We start from the raw sequence: 16,828 nt of genomic DNA, 5'->3' as shown, positions 1-16,828 counted from the left end.
CTACAGATATTAGTCAGCAGGCTACAAGCACCACTGGACACCTTGAATTGAGTTACTGGCAACGATGAAAGTGCACAATTTCAAATCACTTTCAAATTAAGTAGGTAAGGTGCATTAATTCCATTAAGATTAAATACTCTCTCATCAGTGATGGAATTGACTGCAGAAAGATGATGCTATTAGCAGTCAGTAAAAAAATCTGGAACATTAAATGGTTACAGTCCAACAAAGGCGGCCTGGATAGGTATTGTGACTGAGGTTCAAACCATGGAGAGAATTACGTTTTTGAACGTGTCTGCACCATCTATTCATGTTCTATGTTTTAAATTGTCAATTCGATTGTTGACAAGGACACCAGCAGTTTTCCAAAGGGGGAACTAGAACACTAAGTACATTTACCTCGTTGACTCCTCTTTAATCAAACAAGCTTAGCAGAACACCTCCGTGTCTTTAATATTCATTATGTCTTTCCTCCATCAGCAAATCTCCCCCTCCCAGTCATCGCCAGTCGGAAGTGATTCAGTCCTTCCATCTTTCAGCTTGTTGACTCGGGCGGAAGAGAAACATGGTGTTGAATCTGATGCCAAACACAGCCCTGGCAATTTGAGTAGATCTACCTGCGTGTCATTTTCAAATAAAGTTAGTGTTCACTGTGTTTGTAAATGGGTAGGGATGAAAGTGTTATGTCTTAGATGCCCATATTTCCTCCATAGCCTGTGAACGCAAGATCCCATAATAGTTCTTGGAGCCGAATCTGCCTCCATCTGTGAGCACACTCCCTCCCACATGCAATTTGTACGTGATGTGTAGGTGGGTGTCGTTATTCCTCCTGCACAAGCCGAATTTTGTATTTCATGTATGTGACTGTCAGATTACTTTATTGGTGTGGAGTATCAATACATATTTTCAATCTCATTTTGTTCAGTGGTTTCTCTTTACTGTAGTCGACCTCAGTATGAAATATGCTATGCAAATTTAAACTGATCTAATTGAATGAATGCATGTTACTCACGTGGCACTGTGCGTGTTAGGAACATACATCATGTATGAGGAATGAGCTTAGGGTGATCTTTGTTAAACCTGTAGGTTTCTTCTTTTTGCAAGTGCCCAGTTTCAACTGCACACCAAATGTCATTCCAATTAAGTCACTTCAGATATTTCGGTTAAAGACGATCACACAATTTCTGCTCCTCTTAAGATTTTAACAGGAAGCAGACTCACAGCTTTTTTCCCCCGTATTTACACTGTATACATTCGTTTTTATTCCATTCATATTTTTCTATAGCATATATTATCTATATTACCTTAGACTTAAGTATTGCATGTTACTTATTGCTTACTGATGCCTATTGCTAATATCAAATTCCCCCATTGTGGGACTAATAAAGGATAATCCTGTCCATATTTTAAACTTAACGTTACTTGTGTTTATATTGTATATTTTAACTTATTACTTTTGCAGAGGGAGTGTTTCACTATTCTCTTTTTGATGCTGCTGTAACACAGTAAACTTCACTATAGCAGGACTAATAAAGAACTTATGTTATACTCAAACAAATGTTACTACGTTATAGTTTTTTTTTTAACATTCATGACACAAACACACCCCTGAGAAGCAATACCATTTCAACATCTTGTAAACATGATCGTTAGAGATTGAAATATAAACCTACAACAGAAAACCAGTTAGTAAAGTACATATTCATCAACTGGCTTTAGCACTGATAATATACTATACCAGCAGCCCAGACACACTTGGTACAACAACAATCACCACAGCCACGATACTAAGCAAATATCGCCCTCTGCTGGTAATCAACAGACAGGTCATGAGTATGACTTCTGAGCAAACTGGATGAATGGATTTAAAGTTTCCTGTTAAATACAAGAGATTAATAAAGTGTTGAGCAACAGATTTTAACGATGCTAATTTATAAATACAACTGTTGTAAAGAAAAATAGGTAATACAAGAATTCATTCAATTTATTTTCTAATAAACAAACATACAAAACAACAAACAAAGCTCGGCCACCATGTTTAAACTGTACATTACAAAATGCAAGGAAAAATAAACTAGAGCACAGGACTAATACTTCAGGGAGGGAAGGAATCGCAAGAACTTTTCCTCCTTTCACTCCGCAAAAAGTGCAAAACCTTTATACATAGTAATCACAGAAGTAAACTCACCACATCCATGTTGTGGCCCGATATTGAACTAAGGGGAAATATTATCAGTATAAGTGCTATTTGGGTTTGTGATCTCCATTTCGAATCTGTGGTTGACAGCTTAAATATCTGGTGAATGAATTGGTGGCAAAAAGCAGTTCCATGGAGGAACAATGCAGGATCAAGATGAGTGATGGAGGTGACAGTAAAAATCTAAAGATCAGTAGTGACCACAGGAGTGACTCCATGAATGAGCAATGTTGGGCCGAGGTCTCGACTCAACAGTTCCACCTGGTGCAGGTAGGCACGGTAACGGTTTAGGTCTGCAGGTGGGCGTGGCAAATACAGGAAACGCACAGCAGGTCTAGGGGCTCCGTGTCGTAGAATCAGATTGTTGACAGCACATATGTATTCTTCTGTGAGCTGAGCAGCATTATTGGGGAACATTTCATTGCCATCTTCCTTTTGAGCCCTTTCTTCTTGCTCCATCTTCTCCTCACTCTGCGCACACTCTGCCAGATTCCCTTTCTCCCGCCCTCCTCGTCTCTGCCAGTGCAGCGCCACCACCTCGTCCCAAGTCACCATCTGCACCTGCGCTGAGATTCTTAGCTTCTTTAGCATCACCCTGAGCTTCGTCTCCTCCTCTTCCTGCAGTCTGCAACCAGCCTCAACGCACAGGAAGAGGCGAAGTCTTGCCTGGTTCCAGGTGCGAGTCTCTTGCAGCACGCAAGCCAGCTGCAGGAGGAACAGCGAGCAGATATCAACGTAGCCATGGCTGTCTGGTTGAAGCAGATTCAGAGGCCACACATCGACAAAGGGCCCCGTCATGCTTTGGTGGCCTGCAATCTTTCTTCCAGAACCCAAGACCTCCTCCCGGTTGAACTGATCAAAGTAACGAGCCAGTGTCACATTCTTCCCCATTTTAACAGCGTCAGCAATCAGTGACACGTATTCCTCTTCCTGAAGATCTTTGTCTTCCTCCGCGCCCCTCACACTGGGGAAGAAAGGGGACCGCTGCTCCGTCGGGTCTTTGGTTAGACAGACAGTATCCAAACCGTAGCCTGTAGACACAAGAATTTTACCTTGGAGGTTGTCTTGTGGGGTGCAGTCATCATAGAAACCCAAGACAATGGTGTTTGGCCGCATTCCACCTTGACACAGACATAAGTATCAAATTTGCATCTTCGATAAGAACTGTAAGGCTTCTCCGTGTGATACATTATCAAAATTCAATTGAAATCAACATTGTACAGCAATAAGGTAAACTTGCCTACCAAATCCTGTAATGAAAAGCAGGTTCTGAACTCCGTGTCGGACAGAGTCCGCCAGGGTGAGGTTGACAAATGCCTTGATGTTGAGATGATCTACTAGAGACAGCCAGGATTCATAACAGCTTTGCAAAGGATCAGAGGGCAGCCCATCTGCAGAGAGAAAAGACAATCATCTCATTCCCTCAAGGGCAGCATGTGTTTGTTGTGACAAGCAGGTGTGTGCGGCCCCGCTCAGACCTTGTATCAACATCCTTCCTGAGAGATTCGATCACCACAAGTATACAGTGTCTGGTCCCACCTGGCATTACAATGTGTCCTGAACATCATTTCAAAATCTTTATGTCCCAATGGGCTTAGGTCAGGTATCTACACTGAAAGGTGGTGGTCAGTGTTAATATTGTGGCAACAAACAAATCAACGTATGGACACTGATGAGCGTAAACGCATGTTTGAATGATTGTAAAAATGTGGCGGGTTAGAAGACATTAGAGGAGGCACTAGGTCGTCCTTAATATTTGGATTAATTTGCTTTAACACAGAAAAGAATGTGACCACATGTGCCCCATACCTCTTCTGAATTTGTCAACATTATAAGTCATTGAAACTGATAGCTCAGTCCTACTATGGCCATTGCTCATATTTAGAGCTTTAACTATCACCTTAGTTAGTCTTCAATAGTTGTAAAACCTATAGAATTACAATACTAAAAATTAGAATTTTGGTCTTAGCACCAATTAAATGATGTATATTTGCTTCTTACCTAGTAAACCCAGCTTCACATGTCCCAATACATAGAGGCCACTCTTCTTCAAGTCATTAATGAAAGTCATAAGACCCGTAGAGCTGCGAGGGTTCGCCACCATCAGAAGCAGCTGGGGCCTCCAGAACTTCACGTGGTCTTTACGCACGTCCAACATCAACAGGTACTTACGCACCTGAATCAAACAAAGATGGGATGAGAAAGAGAGAAGTGCTGTTGAAGTAGATAATGGAAACCCTAACCCTTATTAATATTGTTGATGTGAGACGGATGGTTGGTTTGTGACTGTGAACCTGGTGGAAGATGAGAGCCTGGCTGATGTATCCCCAGTTGCTGATGGGACCAAGGTAGTGGATCAGCATCAAGAGCAGCAGCATAAAGGCTATGCTGGCAAAGGCATAAATGGCACTGATCAGAAACATCATGACCAAGCAGCCAATGATGCCCAGTGTGCAGGTGTGCCAGGTAAAACAACGGAATGAGGGTCTACGTCAAAATAAAAGAATGACAGAATAAGACAATTACCTTTAATCATGCTTTTGAAAATTAAATCCAGTACAGGAAGCTTAGCTCACGACAATATCCTTCACTTTACCTGAAGTTTGGTGCAGAAGCCCATTCAAGAGCCAAACAGGCCAGGTTGACGGCAGCATAGACCAACAAGAAGAAGATGGTTACAATACCAGCTATGGTGTTCAATTTACCCGCAAACAGCACCACCTAGTGTCAGAAATAAAGATCATCATTTGGCTTATACTTGATTCAAAGCACCAGTTAAGCCACAATGAAAAGTGAAAAATGTCTCATCAATATTCTTGAATAACAGACATCTTTCAAGCTGTAGAGTTAGTTGTTTATTTTAGTATTTCTTTCCTCTTTTGTATATTTACTCTGGCTATTTTTGATCTGATTGAATATCTTATAGAATACATGATTACTAAAAAAATTGATAGCTGCAGCCCTAGTTTAGTTTCATTCACCTGACAAATGTTCAGCCAATACAAAGCAGATCAGAGGCTCGATATCTGGCATCAACTTAGATGGTCTACTGCTAATTCAGACTTTTTAAGGCTTAAAGTTCTGAATATACAATATTAGAATTTTTAACACCTTGTATAACCCTATATGAAATAATTCTGACCTGGCATCACTGATATTTCTTAATGCATAATGGTACAAAACTATATACATTATATTTAGATGGTGACTGATTAATGTCACAATCCGAAGTTTTTAACTAGGTCACCAAACAAACATATGATAGAGCTACATAAACAGGGAGTGGTTGAAGACGAGGGCAAGGGAAGTAACATCAGTGTAATAATCCCACCTGTACAAGCAACCAGGAGACGAGCACTGAGACCCAGGGGTTCCCACTCCGAGATGTTTTCCTCGCCAGAGCCAGGACGCCACCTGTACAGATACAAAAATCACTCGGTCTGTTATTGCTCATCATCTTGACTCAAATAAACAACTGAGTCATCCCGTCTTAAGCCAAACCCACAATGAGGGGACTTTTCTTCTGAGAAAAACACTGCGAGCCATCTGCTGTCAAATGATACTTTCTAAGTTAATATACACCAGGAAAATGAGACATGATGAAATTAATAACAAGGGTCAGTGTCTCACATTTCAGATGGAAGCCTATTTCAACAGATTGCTGATTATTAAAAAGGTTGACTCAGCTTTGTAGAAGACCAGCTGGAGTTGCGGTCATGTACACTGGATCAACTATATAGTCCTGATCATAACCTGAACAAGCAAGATTACAAATGTAATGCCTCACTACAGAAAGGGTCCGGGGCCATGTCAGCTGACATGGTGAAATCTACAAGTCCCTCTCTCAATCTTAAATAAAGATGGGAAAAACAACCATTAGACAAATTAAAAAATGTGTGCAGCTAGACACATGAGCAAGAGTCTCACCAAACAGGTTGTCTTTGGCCAAAGCATAAAGGATCCTGGAAGCTCCAATCAGATTACTCATGGCAGCAGACATAGTGGAGGAGTAAACACCGACTGTCACCATGGGAGGCCATATATTGATGTCTCCCAGAAAACTGTAGTCTTTTTGGAGCAGGCAACTACGAATGACAGAAAAAAAAACAAATTGAAATAAATTGTGGACAATAGAAAATGTATTCTGAGGATTATCTGTGTTAATAACATTTTAAATAAATATTGATTGTGATTACATTCAGGGAACTTGAACCGTTGAGCATAATCTTAAACTTCAACTAAAATAATCCAACTTTGAAAAAGACAGCAAAAATATTCCAATGCAAATACTTATTTACCACGGAGGTCATGTTAATTACAGATCAGGCTTTGATGCACATGACTTCCATAATCAGACACTTTGCACCAATAGAAAGCTTCGAGTTACATTTTATCTTATTTGTGCTAATTCTATTCAAGTGTCTTTGACTATGTGTGCATGTGTGACTTACCGGTCACAGGACCAAGCAGCCAGAAGACTCAGCAGATTGTATGTGATGAACGTTATAAGGACAGCTGCAATTGTTCCTCTTGGGATAGAATAGCTGGGGTTTTTCAAGTCCCCTGCAAAACACATGACAGAAGCATATTTTTGTATCACAGTTAAAAGTCCCCAGACCAAATGTTGCAGACTTGCATAAGTTTGTACTTCACAATAGGACAGGAATGCATCTTTAGTTTTGGCCTCTACTTTACCACCAGCCCAGCAGTAGTACTCAGTTCACTGTGTGGTAAAGGGGTATATGAGGGTAGATCAACTGATTTGGAGAGGAGGTAGGGATACCACCACAGGCTTTGCTGACTTAAGTTGTGGTCCCTTCCTTTTTGAAGTGGTGTATAACGGCAAAAGACAACTTTGTATGGCCTCTCCAAAACACATTTATTGATATGATTTTAAAAACACTCTTACCCGACATGTTGGAGCCTGCCATTATTCCAGTGCAACCATTGAACATGACAGCAAACACTGTGGCAAAATTCATCATGGCACCGGTGGTGTAGTCCACTGTGTAACTGGCTGGAGGGAGTGACAGGAGACCTGATCATTCATACATGTCAGAGTTCACCTGTGCAAACAGGGAGCTATGGCCCATCAGATCACTAATTCATTTTGGTGGGTTCTCCTTGAACAGATGAATGTTATGAACCAACTAACCAGAGCTGATATTGCATGTTTTTTATACAGGTGTCACATTGTTTGAAAAGACTTTCAAAGACTGTAAAATATGTAGCCATTACTTTTATAACAATAACAGCAACATATCCAACACTTACGCAAGAGGTTACTCTGCAAGGTGTGGAGTCGGAATCCAGTAAAATTGGCTATCGTCAGGCTGGTGCTGTTAACAGATGTATCAGGCAAAACCAACCCAACAGGCCTAACAATGAAGAAACTGATGAAAATGGACACAAGCACTGTTGTGACCATGATGAAAATTATAAAGGCGGCTTTGGCATAGATGTGGGCTCCCACCTGTGAAGACAAACATAATGCATTGAGGCATTAGTGGCATATATCTTAATATACTGCTGACAAAAATGTATCTTCATTTACAAGAATTAAGTATAATGAAAATAATGACATCTCACCAAGCAGACAAGGAAACACAAGAAGAGCAGGCCAGTGCCATAAAGCACAGACCACAAGTATCCTGAAGGCAGCACCTGATGTGGACCTGCAGAAGCTGCACCCCCCTCTGAGAAAGGACAAGAAACCAGCGTTATCTGATACATCAATATACTTGCATGCCTGACTGTCTCACTGCAGCTGATGGACCTCACCTTCTGGGATGCCAAAGACAGACATAATAGCCTCAACCAGACCCAAAACATAGAGAGCACTGCCACACACGTTGGCAAAGAAGAACATGATCCCGATGCTGCCACCAAACTCGGGACCCAGGGCTCGGCTGATCATGTCTGGGGAGCCAAGTTAAACAAAGACCGGACACCACATCTCACCTAATAAAGTTCAACCACAAGTCAGATTCACAAGTGAAGCTTTTAAGATTCAGGCCAAGTCTCTCTGCAACCAAGGATACAGTAGGCACCTCCAGCATCCAAAGCCCCATTGGTGGAGATGGCGCACACAGAGAGCACAGTCATGGTGATAATGATGTAGGCCACCAGGAACATGGCAATAGACTGATAGAGCCCTGCTTGTCCCACAACAAATCCTGGAAGCAGAGGGAGGACATCTTGAATTTATAATGCAATTGATGCATTTAATACATGTTTTTATAATGAAGCTTTACCATCGTTTAGAAAACAGCCTGCGGAGATATTTTCAAATGATCTCTGTAATTCTTTTACATCATATAGACAGTGTGAAAAATCTATTACTTCAGTCATTTCGCAAAGAAATATTTAACGTATTCGCTTACAGCTTTTTACATAAAGAAAAATCTTCAGTTGGACCAATTTGAATTGACCCAAATACACAACCTGAAAGTATTGTACTGACATACATAATTTTCAAAATAACATTTACAAACAATACTTTAAACCAGTGAGAAAAATTCCAGCTACAGCCTTTGAAAAAGTAAGCAACGCAAAAGTTTGAATAAGAACTTTCTAAACTGATTGTATTTTATCCAATCTAATGCTGCAACAATTGGTTGATTGATCGAATGACAGAAAATCGACTAATCGTCAGAAAACAACGTGCACGTTAAGCAGCATTGGAAATTGCCTTTGTTAGATGCAGCTTCAAATTCAATGGCTCACCTTTGCCCTACATGAATTTAGTCAACAGCTAACACTTGTGTCTGCGGTTTACCTGAGTCAAATCAAGCCAAGGTTTTTTAAACTAGACTTAGTGTTTTTCTAAGTGTTAAAGTGAGTCGTTAAAGAGTCCCCCCCTCGTACTCACCTACTCGCAGAAACACGACGACGCTGAACATGGACAACAGAGTCGGTGTGATCACTCCGAACACCACACCGAGCTTTCGGGCGGGTTTCTCCCCGGACCCTCGGCCGCCCCTGCCCACCTTGGCTCGGCCGTGTTTGGAACCGTCCGTCGGCTCCGGGCCACTGGTGGTGAGTCGGTAATGTAGGAGGGGAGCCTTCTCTGACATGGCGGCTTTAACGACGACGGCTTCAGCAGAAACTCTTTCAACTAGTGGCTAATGTCTCGGTCCAGGAGCTACGGTGCTAACATTTAAGCTAGCGTTCGCTTTCCCGAGCTACCGCCACTCACCTCCGGCAGACTCACCTGTGCAGCTGATGACGTTAAATGAGCTGGAAAATGACGCCCCTTCCTATAATTGGCTGATGTCGTCACTCTCTACTTGATTAATATCCGCCTCACGCTATGCGCCCACCTGTTAGCATTAGCATAACAACAGCACATACCTAACAAGCTAGCGATAAAAGAAGCACAAAGCTAGCTCACCGTAAATCAAAACCCCGTTCTATCTAACTAATCACCCAACACAATAATAGGTGTGATTAAATAATGGGTGTATAACACATCATAATTGTTTATTGCATAGTACATCGTAAAGGTTTTTGTCATCATTAACAACATTCATATTCATATAGTGTTGCAAACATGTACTTAGAAGATTTTACATGTAGACATTCATGAAGAAACTATGATGGATTTGCTGCATTGGGATAAAAAAAGAAATATATAGGAACGTGTACATATATACAGCAAATCGTAATGTTTGAAATAAAAATATAAACAGATATAAGTTCTAAAAGTGCAATGAGAACAAAAAAGATGTGCTTATTAAATTCATACCAGTAGAGTGCAGCAATATTTTCTAGTCTTCATTATTCTTAAGTATGTGTTGTTGATAAGTAGCCGATATGTTTTTTATTATTATGTATATTAATTTAAGTGCAATGACTGTCTAGCAATGTAACCACATTGTACCACTAATTTTAAAAGGACTTAAACAAATCTTTCGTGAAAACATGAACCAAAAATACCAAGTAGACTTTTTTTGTTCTGGCCATGTGATCAAGCTGGAGATCGCTCTCTTAACGTTGAACAATCATTTGAATTTTAATACATTTGCAAACAGTAAAGTCGAGACAAAGCTGCCTCTAAGCTACATGTAAAAAGAGAAGCTACTTGCCTTTTGGTAGATCGTAGGCTTGTATTGGTCGTAAAGGCCTAAAATTCTATTCAACGCATCCTTAGCTTTATGTAGAATGATACAACGATACCTCCCTCCGATTGGTCCATGATGCTCATCATTGCAGATACATTTCTGCTTTTTGCCCTTAAAATGTGAGTGTCAATAACAAGATACAATAGCAGACTTTTTACACATGAGGCGTTTCAGGGTGAGGAGGAAGTCCAGATCAATCCTGCTGTTTTGCGTTGGTGGAATTTATTGACTTGGGGCTCCCGAGTTTAATCCATCCCGTCATTTGTGAAGAATAATGGGTCCACCAAAGTTGTTAGTGTGTCACTTGTGGGGGCATCTGTCTTCCATATTGATCATGAACTTCTCCAGTTTGCCTGAGATCAGTTGGTTGTATCTCAGGAGGACTGTGCTCAGACTCTGCGACCTTAGAGGAACACAAGACAATGATGGAGTCTCCACTGGCCCCTGTTGGTCCAAAATGAAAACAGAACGACAGAGTGTGAGCAAAAATGTGAAAAGGTGGCTTGACATCAAACCATAAGGCGAGAATTGTAATTTTCAAAAATGTCAAAATGTTATCCTTTAAAAACTTATAAAAACGGATTCTTGACAATGGAAATCAATCGATCAAACAATCAATCAAATTGTATTGGTATAGCCCATATTCACAAATCACAATTTGTCTCATAGGGCTTTACAAGGTGCGACATCCTCTACCCTATTAACAGGGGGGAAAAAACGTAGAAACCTCAGAGAGAGACACGTGAGGGATCCCTCTCCCAGGATAGACAGAAGTGCAATAGATGCCACGTGATCCACAAAATAACTTTCCAAATTGGAGGTTATTATGTAAAACATTGATTGCAGGACATCCATCTTGCCCATGTGTGACTTTTGGGAATAACTGTCTCACTGGGAAAGTATGCGCTGCTATCTTCTTCTTGTCCTGAGGAAGGAAGTCTCGAGGTCAAACAACATAACATCATCAGTCCCATGGCACAGATATTCCAGAGCCACAGGTTTATAAGAAATCAGGATATTTCCTCAACAGAAGACACTGATAATGCCTCTGAATCAAATAAAAAACTGTTTTAAGTCACTATGTGCAACATTTTGTCAACACTTTGATCATTTTACTTAGGTAATTTGTAGGTTAAAAATGAAAAGTGAAAGTCTGACAAAAAAACGTTTCATAGACACTGAAAGGTGGTTTTAACCACATTTCACTGTCAATATTTAGGCATAATTAGGATCTTGGTGGTGAAATATGTCAATTTAAATGGTAACATGTATTCTAGACATCCAAAATTATGGTTATCTTACCCTCGACATGTACTGTACATTTATTTTTTGACCTGTAAATCACCAAATCTGTGCTAAATGGGAACGCTTTACTCTTTTGTGCTGGCAGTTTATGAACGTGACAGCTTCTTACACTCAGCTGAAGGTGTGTGAGAATGACCAAGTAGTTGTTGATGTTGTTCTCCAATCTCTGCAGCAGTGAAGTGCCACATCCTGGCGTACTCAGGGCCCTCATCACCTTCACACCTTCAATAAGAAGCCTCAAGGATGCAATGATGTCTCCTCTCCTCTCCTGGTACTGCAGTAACACATGCACAGAAAAAGACGACAAAACATGTTTTCAGAGCAAATCATTAAAAACCAGAGTAACCACTCAAATCATAAGTAAGCAAGTAATAAATCCACTATGGCAGAGGATTTTGGATTCATACATGTGCTAACATACTGATTTGTTTTCCCAAGATGCTACATGAAGCTCTGTGCAGGGCAGCTGAACCGGTGTGGAAAGGGTCATGACGGCATTGCAGTCACTCTGCCAAGGAAGAGACATGGAAAAGAGGTGACAGTAGCCAGACAAACAGGTGAGAGACGGACTGATGGGAGACTACAAGTAACAACAGATAAACAGGACAGATACATCAGCCCAGCAGGGGGGAAGATAGACAGAGAAATGTTGGGAAAGTTTATCTCTCAACTGTGAAAAAAACTCACCAGTGCACTTTCCATTTCTGCCACAATATTCAAAACCCTTCTGGCGGCTCGATTACACACAAAGTCTATGGGTTTCGTCTCAGCATCCCACACCTCAGAGGCTACCATACAGAGCAGCAGGAGTCCTGTACGAAAACACAGAAACACACGTTGAAGCTGAGGCACCACCTGCAAGCTTCTTCAGCTTACAGCACTAATGTCTTCATGTGTAAAACCTCGATTAGTTTAGGCTCACTACTCACTGCTTAAAGCCATGCCCTGCTCAGCCTCTCCTGATGAGTCCTCATTTGTTCCATCAAGAGATTTGCCAGGTGGAAAAATGCGGTGTTCCACTGTAGTGTAGGTGCTGTGTGTCCGTTTCGTCTTCGCACTTGATTTCCCACCTTCTCATTCAGCGCTGGGAAGGGCAAGTGTTATCTGGCCTGAGAGCAGGATGCGCTTCAACTTCCCCGCTGCGTAGCATAACAAAGCGCTATAGTCTGAGAATGGCCTTTCATTGGTATTAGCCTGGATTATTTTGCTCCTCCTCTGGCCAGAGTTGGCTTTGGAAGCGTTACAGGGACAGCGTGCTTGCTGACTAAAAGGTTAATGATTTATTATTGTGAAAGACTCAATTTGCTCAGCTGACGTGAAATCCAGTCACTACAGATGGAGGGTATTTACTTTTTGTCAAGGTTTGCCCCGGCCAGTAGTGGTCACATGGGTTAATATAAATCACAAAACTGATGTCAGAGGGAGCCACCCGGCCCACGCAACATGGGTGGGTGTGTGTGTAAGGTCTGTGCTTGTGGTGACTAATCTGTGTGACTTGTGCACGTATACAAGTGTATGTGCAGTTTGTTTTAGACACCCACAAACCTGTCCTGAAGGTTGTCGGTAAGCTTGATTGTTTCACTTTTGATTTATAAATTCTTACACAATAGTTCCAAACCTGGATTTTTATTTTGGAACCTTTTGTTGTAATAATTAGACTCCAATTTTGACCAAGCTGTATTGTATATTTGTCAGTTATATTCTGTTTGTGTAATAGCCTTACTGGTTTACCTTATACTATTTATCACCCAGGAGGAGGAGTGAGGATCTATACCCGGATACATGAAATCATCCATGGGGGTGTAATTCCAGGGGGCCGCAGCTGGAGGACGTGGTGACGCACCAATTCAATTGGCATGAGGGGGGGTTTCAAAGACACGGATAAGAGAAAACACAGGGGAATGCAGCATCCATCATCATTTAAGACACACGTGCTCACCCCCATCACCCCCAACCTGGACATTGACTGAGCCTCTGCTCTCTTCAATTTGCGCCAAAGCTGTTTATGTGTGCCATGCATGCTCAAGACGCATGGCGCCCAATAATAGACCTTGAAGGGTGTGAGTGTGTGTGTCTGCCACATTCAAGGAGAAGGGGAGAAGGGGAGAGATGCAGAGAAACGAGGAGAGAATGAACACTAAACACGTGTTCTGTTTTTCTCCCTCCAAGCCTCCACCTATCGCTGCAGACAATCCCGACCGCCGGTAATTAAGACGAATGCGCGCCGCTGCTCCGCAGATAATGACCGGAGCGCCTGGATTTCTGCACACAAGGAGAAATCTGCGGGCCATGGCACTGACACCATTCCCGCATTGCATCACGGACACGACACCCGGTACCCCGCTGTTTCCCTCCCACTTCATCTGGAGCCGATGAGGAGACAGTAGCGTCTCATCCTAGAGTTTCTTTGACTCATGCAGCTGCTGCAGTCGCTCCCGGTCTCCCGGTAATCACGCGCCGTGTTGACAACTTTGACGCGGTGCTATATGGATTGCGCACCAGCAACAGGCCAGTCTCTGGGATCTACTGAGATTTTCTCTCCGGTAAAATGAAGTGTTATCTCCGGGAGTCTTCCGCAGCCTGATCACATCATCGTTCCAGAGTGCGAAGCAACCTGTAGCTGTGTGCCCCTTTATGTCAGGCATTATCCCGCTAAGGCGCAATGAAGGGACACAGCTGACGGTTTTGAATCTGCAGCCCGAGGAAGAGAGAGGAAACAAAAGATCCGGAAAGTAACCCCAGTGGAAACCGTAAGTATTCTGCGAGCTGACAGGATGGATCACTGTCTCTTTTCTCTATATAAAGTGCCAAATCCATGCGTATCTCCAGAACTTTGTCCAGACCAAGCTCAAGGGCAAACAGTAATTGAAGGTCTGATTGGGTTGAGGTTTATTTGCTGGTATTCTGGTATCTTTTGTGATTATTTCCCGTCATTTCGAAGTATTTTCTTATGACTGAGACGAGAAACTTGCCACACAAAACAGGTGGTTGTACATCTTAATGTTGCACATCAATGACTCAAGGTCCTTGTAGTTGGCTTACTATATGTGTATAAATTTATTTTAAATAGATGTGTGATGAAATGCACAAATTTACGTATATGTCAGATTTTATAATTTTATTATTTATTACTTTTAGGCCCATTATAAAAATAACTTTCCCAACAATGGAACATTATTAACTTAGAATTACATTATAGTACCCTAATCCAAACCCCTATTAAGCACATATTAAGGTCTGGCAAATACATGTGATCCTTTTCTCATGCTTTCTTATCACGCAGACCCTGAGGCTTCATAAGACAAGAAAAAAAAAGATCTTTCTCCTCACTGTCCTAACAAGCACAGGAGACATGTTTTTCTTCTTCTTGCATGCTGGTATCACTTTGACCTCCATGCAGAGGTGGATGATGTATGTGAATCCTGTGGAGATGGAGAGATGTGGGTCAGTGGGCTGTTGCTCGGGGCTGCAGAGCACCCAGTTCCTTTGCTGCCGGGGCCACGGTACCTCTGCCTGTCTGCGGCTGCCAGCTACCTATTAAAATGAAGGGGGCACGGTGACATTCTTGACCGGCTCTCACAGCAAAGCAATATGATGCGAGGACAGGTTGTTTGCTTGTTTGCCCAAGGTGGATATGAACCTGTGGTGCATGATTAATGACCTCTGTGATGAAAAGTGTGTGTTTGCTCGAGTGTGCTTTTGGGTGAAATCCTGCAGTGGTCCCAGAGGTCCCTGTTCACTCTGCTGCCTGTGGTCCAGCACTTTGAACTGGTTGCCTTGCTGACAGCCAGTCAGCTTTAGTCCGTCACAGGTCTGTTTTATCTGTCAGCCAGTCATGGGTTTGTCTCCCGGAGGAGTTAAGTCTTTTAATCTGTAAAAGATCAGTTAGTTTGATATTCAAATTTGCTCTGGCCTGTGACCAGTTAGATCCTTCAATGTGATTACATCATTTTGAATTCATTAGTGACCCACTGTTTTGGTACAGTTCCATAACAGTGCAATAAATCAATCGTTTGTTTTGAAAATCCTGAACACCTGAAAATTCAAACCATCTGAATTTTCCATCCAACTGAAGGTCCAGTGGTAGACGTGGCAGATTTTTGGCTCCTGACGAAGCAGCAGCGAATCCTTGGAATAGTGGTTATTTTTCAGGTGCGAGGCTCACTTGGCAACGCATCTTTCAGTGCAACAGATTTCACTGCCAGTGGATAGCACATCCGAAAAGCCTTTAGCGAAAGCCCAGAGAAGTGAACGCAGAGTAAACAGGTGTCATCTGAGGAAAGGAAATGATCTGAGAGCGCAACAAACCTTGATGTCGGAGCGTTCAGTTACATACAAGCTCCCCTGAGAAGATCTTCTGTAAACACACAACGCCAACAAGGCAGCCAACAGACATCAGTGCCATTTAAAATACACACAAGAATACACATAAATACCAATGGGCGACTAATAAAAAGAAAAAACAGCATTAATTGTCTTAAACTACTTTTTGAACTCTCTACACTCTCCTGAATTTTCCAGAGAACGCAAATATCTCAGGATGAAATATGCACGTATTGAATGTCTAACATTTGGTCAACTTGGAAATACAACTGGATTCAAGAGCTGTTTTGCAGATGACGCCAGTGTTGATATGTTGCAAACATTTATGCAGCAGAATTTGTTCGTCATTTCCTGCTGGTCTACCCAGACGCCAACCCTCATTTGACTCAGACAATCCCCTGCTGCGCTCTTCATATGTGAAAGACAAACCCGGGTCATGTCCGCAACCAATTGCGGACATGAAAACAACGTAAGTGAGGTGTTTGGGCCACTAATATCCAGTGAGATGTCCTCTAGATATTGTCTTCTGGGAGAGACGGACAGGGCCAAAGACATTTATGAAGGTAAAAATAGGGGACATTTGAAGCCTTTACATTTTCTACACACTATCCTTCAGCCTAACAATTCATCAATCATAATCATTTATATTTTCCCCTCAAGGCCAGGGTGCGTATTGCCTTCACGCTTCAAAGAGTGACAGTGTCACTGTCATTCTTGTTTGGTTTGAATCATCCTGAGACTGCATCATCACGGAGTAAAGGAAGAAAAAAATAGTACATTTAAAGGGGTATTGCACATCTTACACTGGCAGTTTAGTTATTCTCCAGAAATGGAGCTCAGATTCCCTTAATATGAATGCCGCCATCTTGCGCATGTGGAG

General features: G+C 42.0%; 3 protein-coding genes across 10 annotated transcripts in view; 1 reads left to right on the top strand and 2 right to left on the bottom strand.

Annotated features, from left to right (window-relative positions):
• Nucleotides 1-1,966: 1,966 nt before the first annotated feature.
• LOC118117251 (solute carrier family 12 member 9) lies at nucleotides 1,967-9,472 on the bottom strand. 3 transcript variants are annotated; one of them, XM_035169330.2, is made up of 14 exons: nucleotides 9,069-9,469; nucleotides 8,239-8,373; nucleotides 7,979-8,116; nucleotides 7,787-7,893; nucleotides 7,472-7,670; nucleotides 7,107-7,214; nucleotides 6,649-6,760; nucleotides 6,125-6,282; nucleotides 5,529-5,611; nucleotides 4,794-4,918; nucleotides 4,492-4,684; nucleotides 4,199-4,373; nucleotides 3,442-3,588; nucleotides 1,967-3,228 (listed from the first exon to the last, which is right to left on the bottom strand). In XM_035169330.2, the coding sequence occupies exons 1-14, from the start codon at nucleotides 9,271-9,273 to the stop codon at nucleotides 2,381-2,383; spliced, it is 2,733 nt and encodes a 910-aa protein (XP_035025221.1). In that variant the 5' UTR covers nucleotides 9,274-9,469; the 3' UTR covers nucleotides 1,967-2,380. The 3 variants fall into 3 exon arrangements, with proteins under 3 accessions (XP_035025221.1, XP_035025219.1, XP_035025223.1); XM_035169328.2 differs by having other exon boundaries at nucleotides 1,967-3,318; nucleotides 9,069-9,467; XM_035169332.1 differs by having other exon boundaries at nucleotides 3,158-3,318; nucleotides 3,438-3,588; nucleotides 9,069-9,472.
• Nucleotides 9,473-9,654: 182 nt separating this feature from the next.
• On the bottom strand, nucleotides 9,655-12,789 carry thpo (thrombopoietin). Of its 3 annotated transcripts, none has more exons than XM_035169233.2 (5): nucleotides 12,555-12,789; nucleotides 12,313-12,437; nucleotides 12,047-12,205; nucleotides 11,735-11,899; nucleotides 9,655-10,764 (listed from the first exon to the last, which is right to left on the bottom strand). In XM_035169233.2, exons 1-5 carry the CDS (start codon nucleotides 12,565-12,567, stop codon nucleotides 10,621-10,623), a joined length of 606 nt encoding a protein of 201 aa, XP_035025124.1. In that variant the 5' UTR covers nucleotides 12,568-12,789; the 3' UTR covers nucleotides 9,655-10,620. The 3 variants fall into 3 exon arrangements, with proteins under 3 accessions (XP_035025124.1, XP_035025126.1, XP_035025127.1); XM_035169235.2 differs by having other exon boundaries at nucleotides 12,047-12,133; nucleotides 12,555-12,786; XM_035169236.2 differs by lacking the exon at nucleotides 12,047-12,205 and having other exon boundaries at nucleotides 12,555-12,786.
• A 605-nt stretch (nucleotides 12,790-13,394) lies between these two features.
• clcn2a (chloride channel, voltage-sensitive 2a) overlaps nucleotides 13,395-16,828 on the top strand; it is a 35,284-nt gene continuing 31,850 nt past the window's right edge. For all 4 annotated transcript variants that reach the window (XM_047342141.1, XM_035169226.2, XM_047342140.1 and 1 more), the window contains exon 1: nucleotides 13,395-14,375. The gene's annotated coding sequence lies outside the window, so the exon portion shown is untranslated. The remainder of the gene's footprint in view (nucleotides 14,376-16,828) is intronic.

This window comes from Hippoglossus stenolepis, chromosome 11 (assembly GCF_022539355.2).
Source record: "Hippoglossus stenolepis isolate QCI-W04-F060 chromosome 11, HSTE1.2, whole genome shotgun sequence".
Classification (NCBI taxonomy): domain Eukaryota; kingdom Metazoa; phylum Chordata; class Actinopteri; order Pleuronectiformes; family Pleuronectidae; genus Hippoglossus; species Hippoglossus stenolepis.
The sequence above is the reverse complement of the archived record's forward strand: the minus strand, read 5'-3'. Positions and strand labels throughout refer to the sequence as shown.

Excerpts from the sequence above, each read along its gene's own strand:
- LOC118117251 (XM_035169328.2), bottom strand. The coding sequence starts at position 9,273 with ATGTCAGAGAAGGCTCCCCTCCTACATTACCGACTCACCACCAGTGGC. Across the intron at positions 8,117-8,238 it reads GGATGCTGGAGGTGCCTACT|ACATGATCAGCCGAGCCCTG; the intron begins GTATCCTTGGTT and ends TTGGCTCCCCAG. Across the intron at positions 6,761-7,106 it reads GGCAGGCTCCAACATGTCGG|GGGACTTGAAAAACCCCAGC; the intron begins GTAAGAGTGTTT and ends TGTGTTTTGCAG.
- thpo (XM_035169233.2), bottom strand. Across the intron at positions 11,900-12,046 it reads CATCTTGGGAAAACAAATCA|TACCAGGAGAGGAGAGGAGA; the intron begins GTATGTTAGCAC and ends GTGTTACTGCAG. Across the intron at positions 10,765-11,734 it reads TCACACACCTTCAGCTGAGT|GGGCCAGTGGAGACTCCATC; the intron begins GTAAGAAGCTGT and ends TTGGACCAACAG.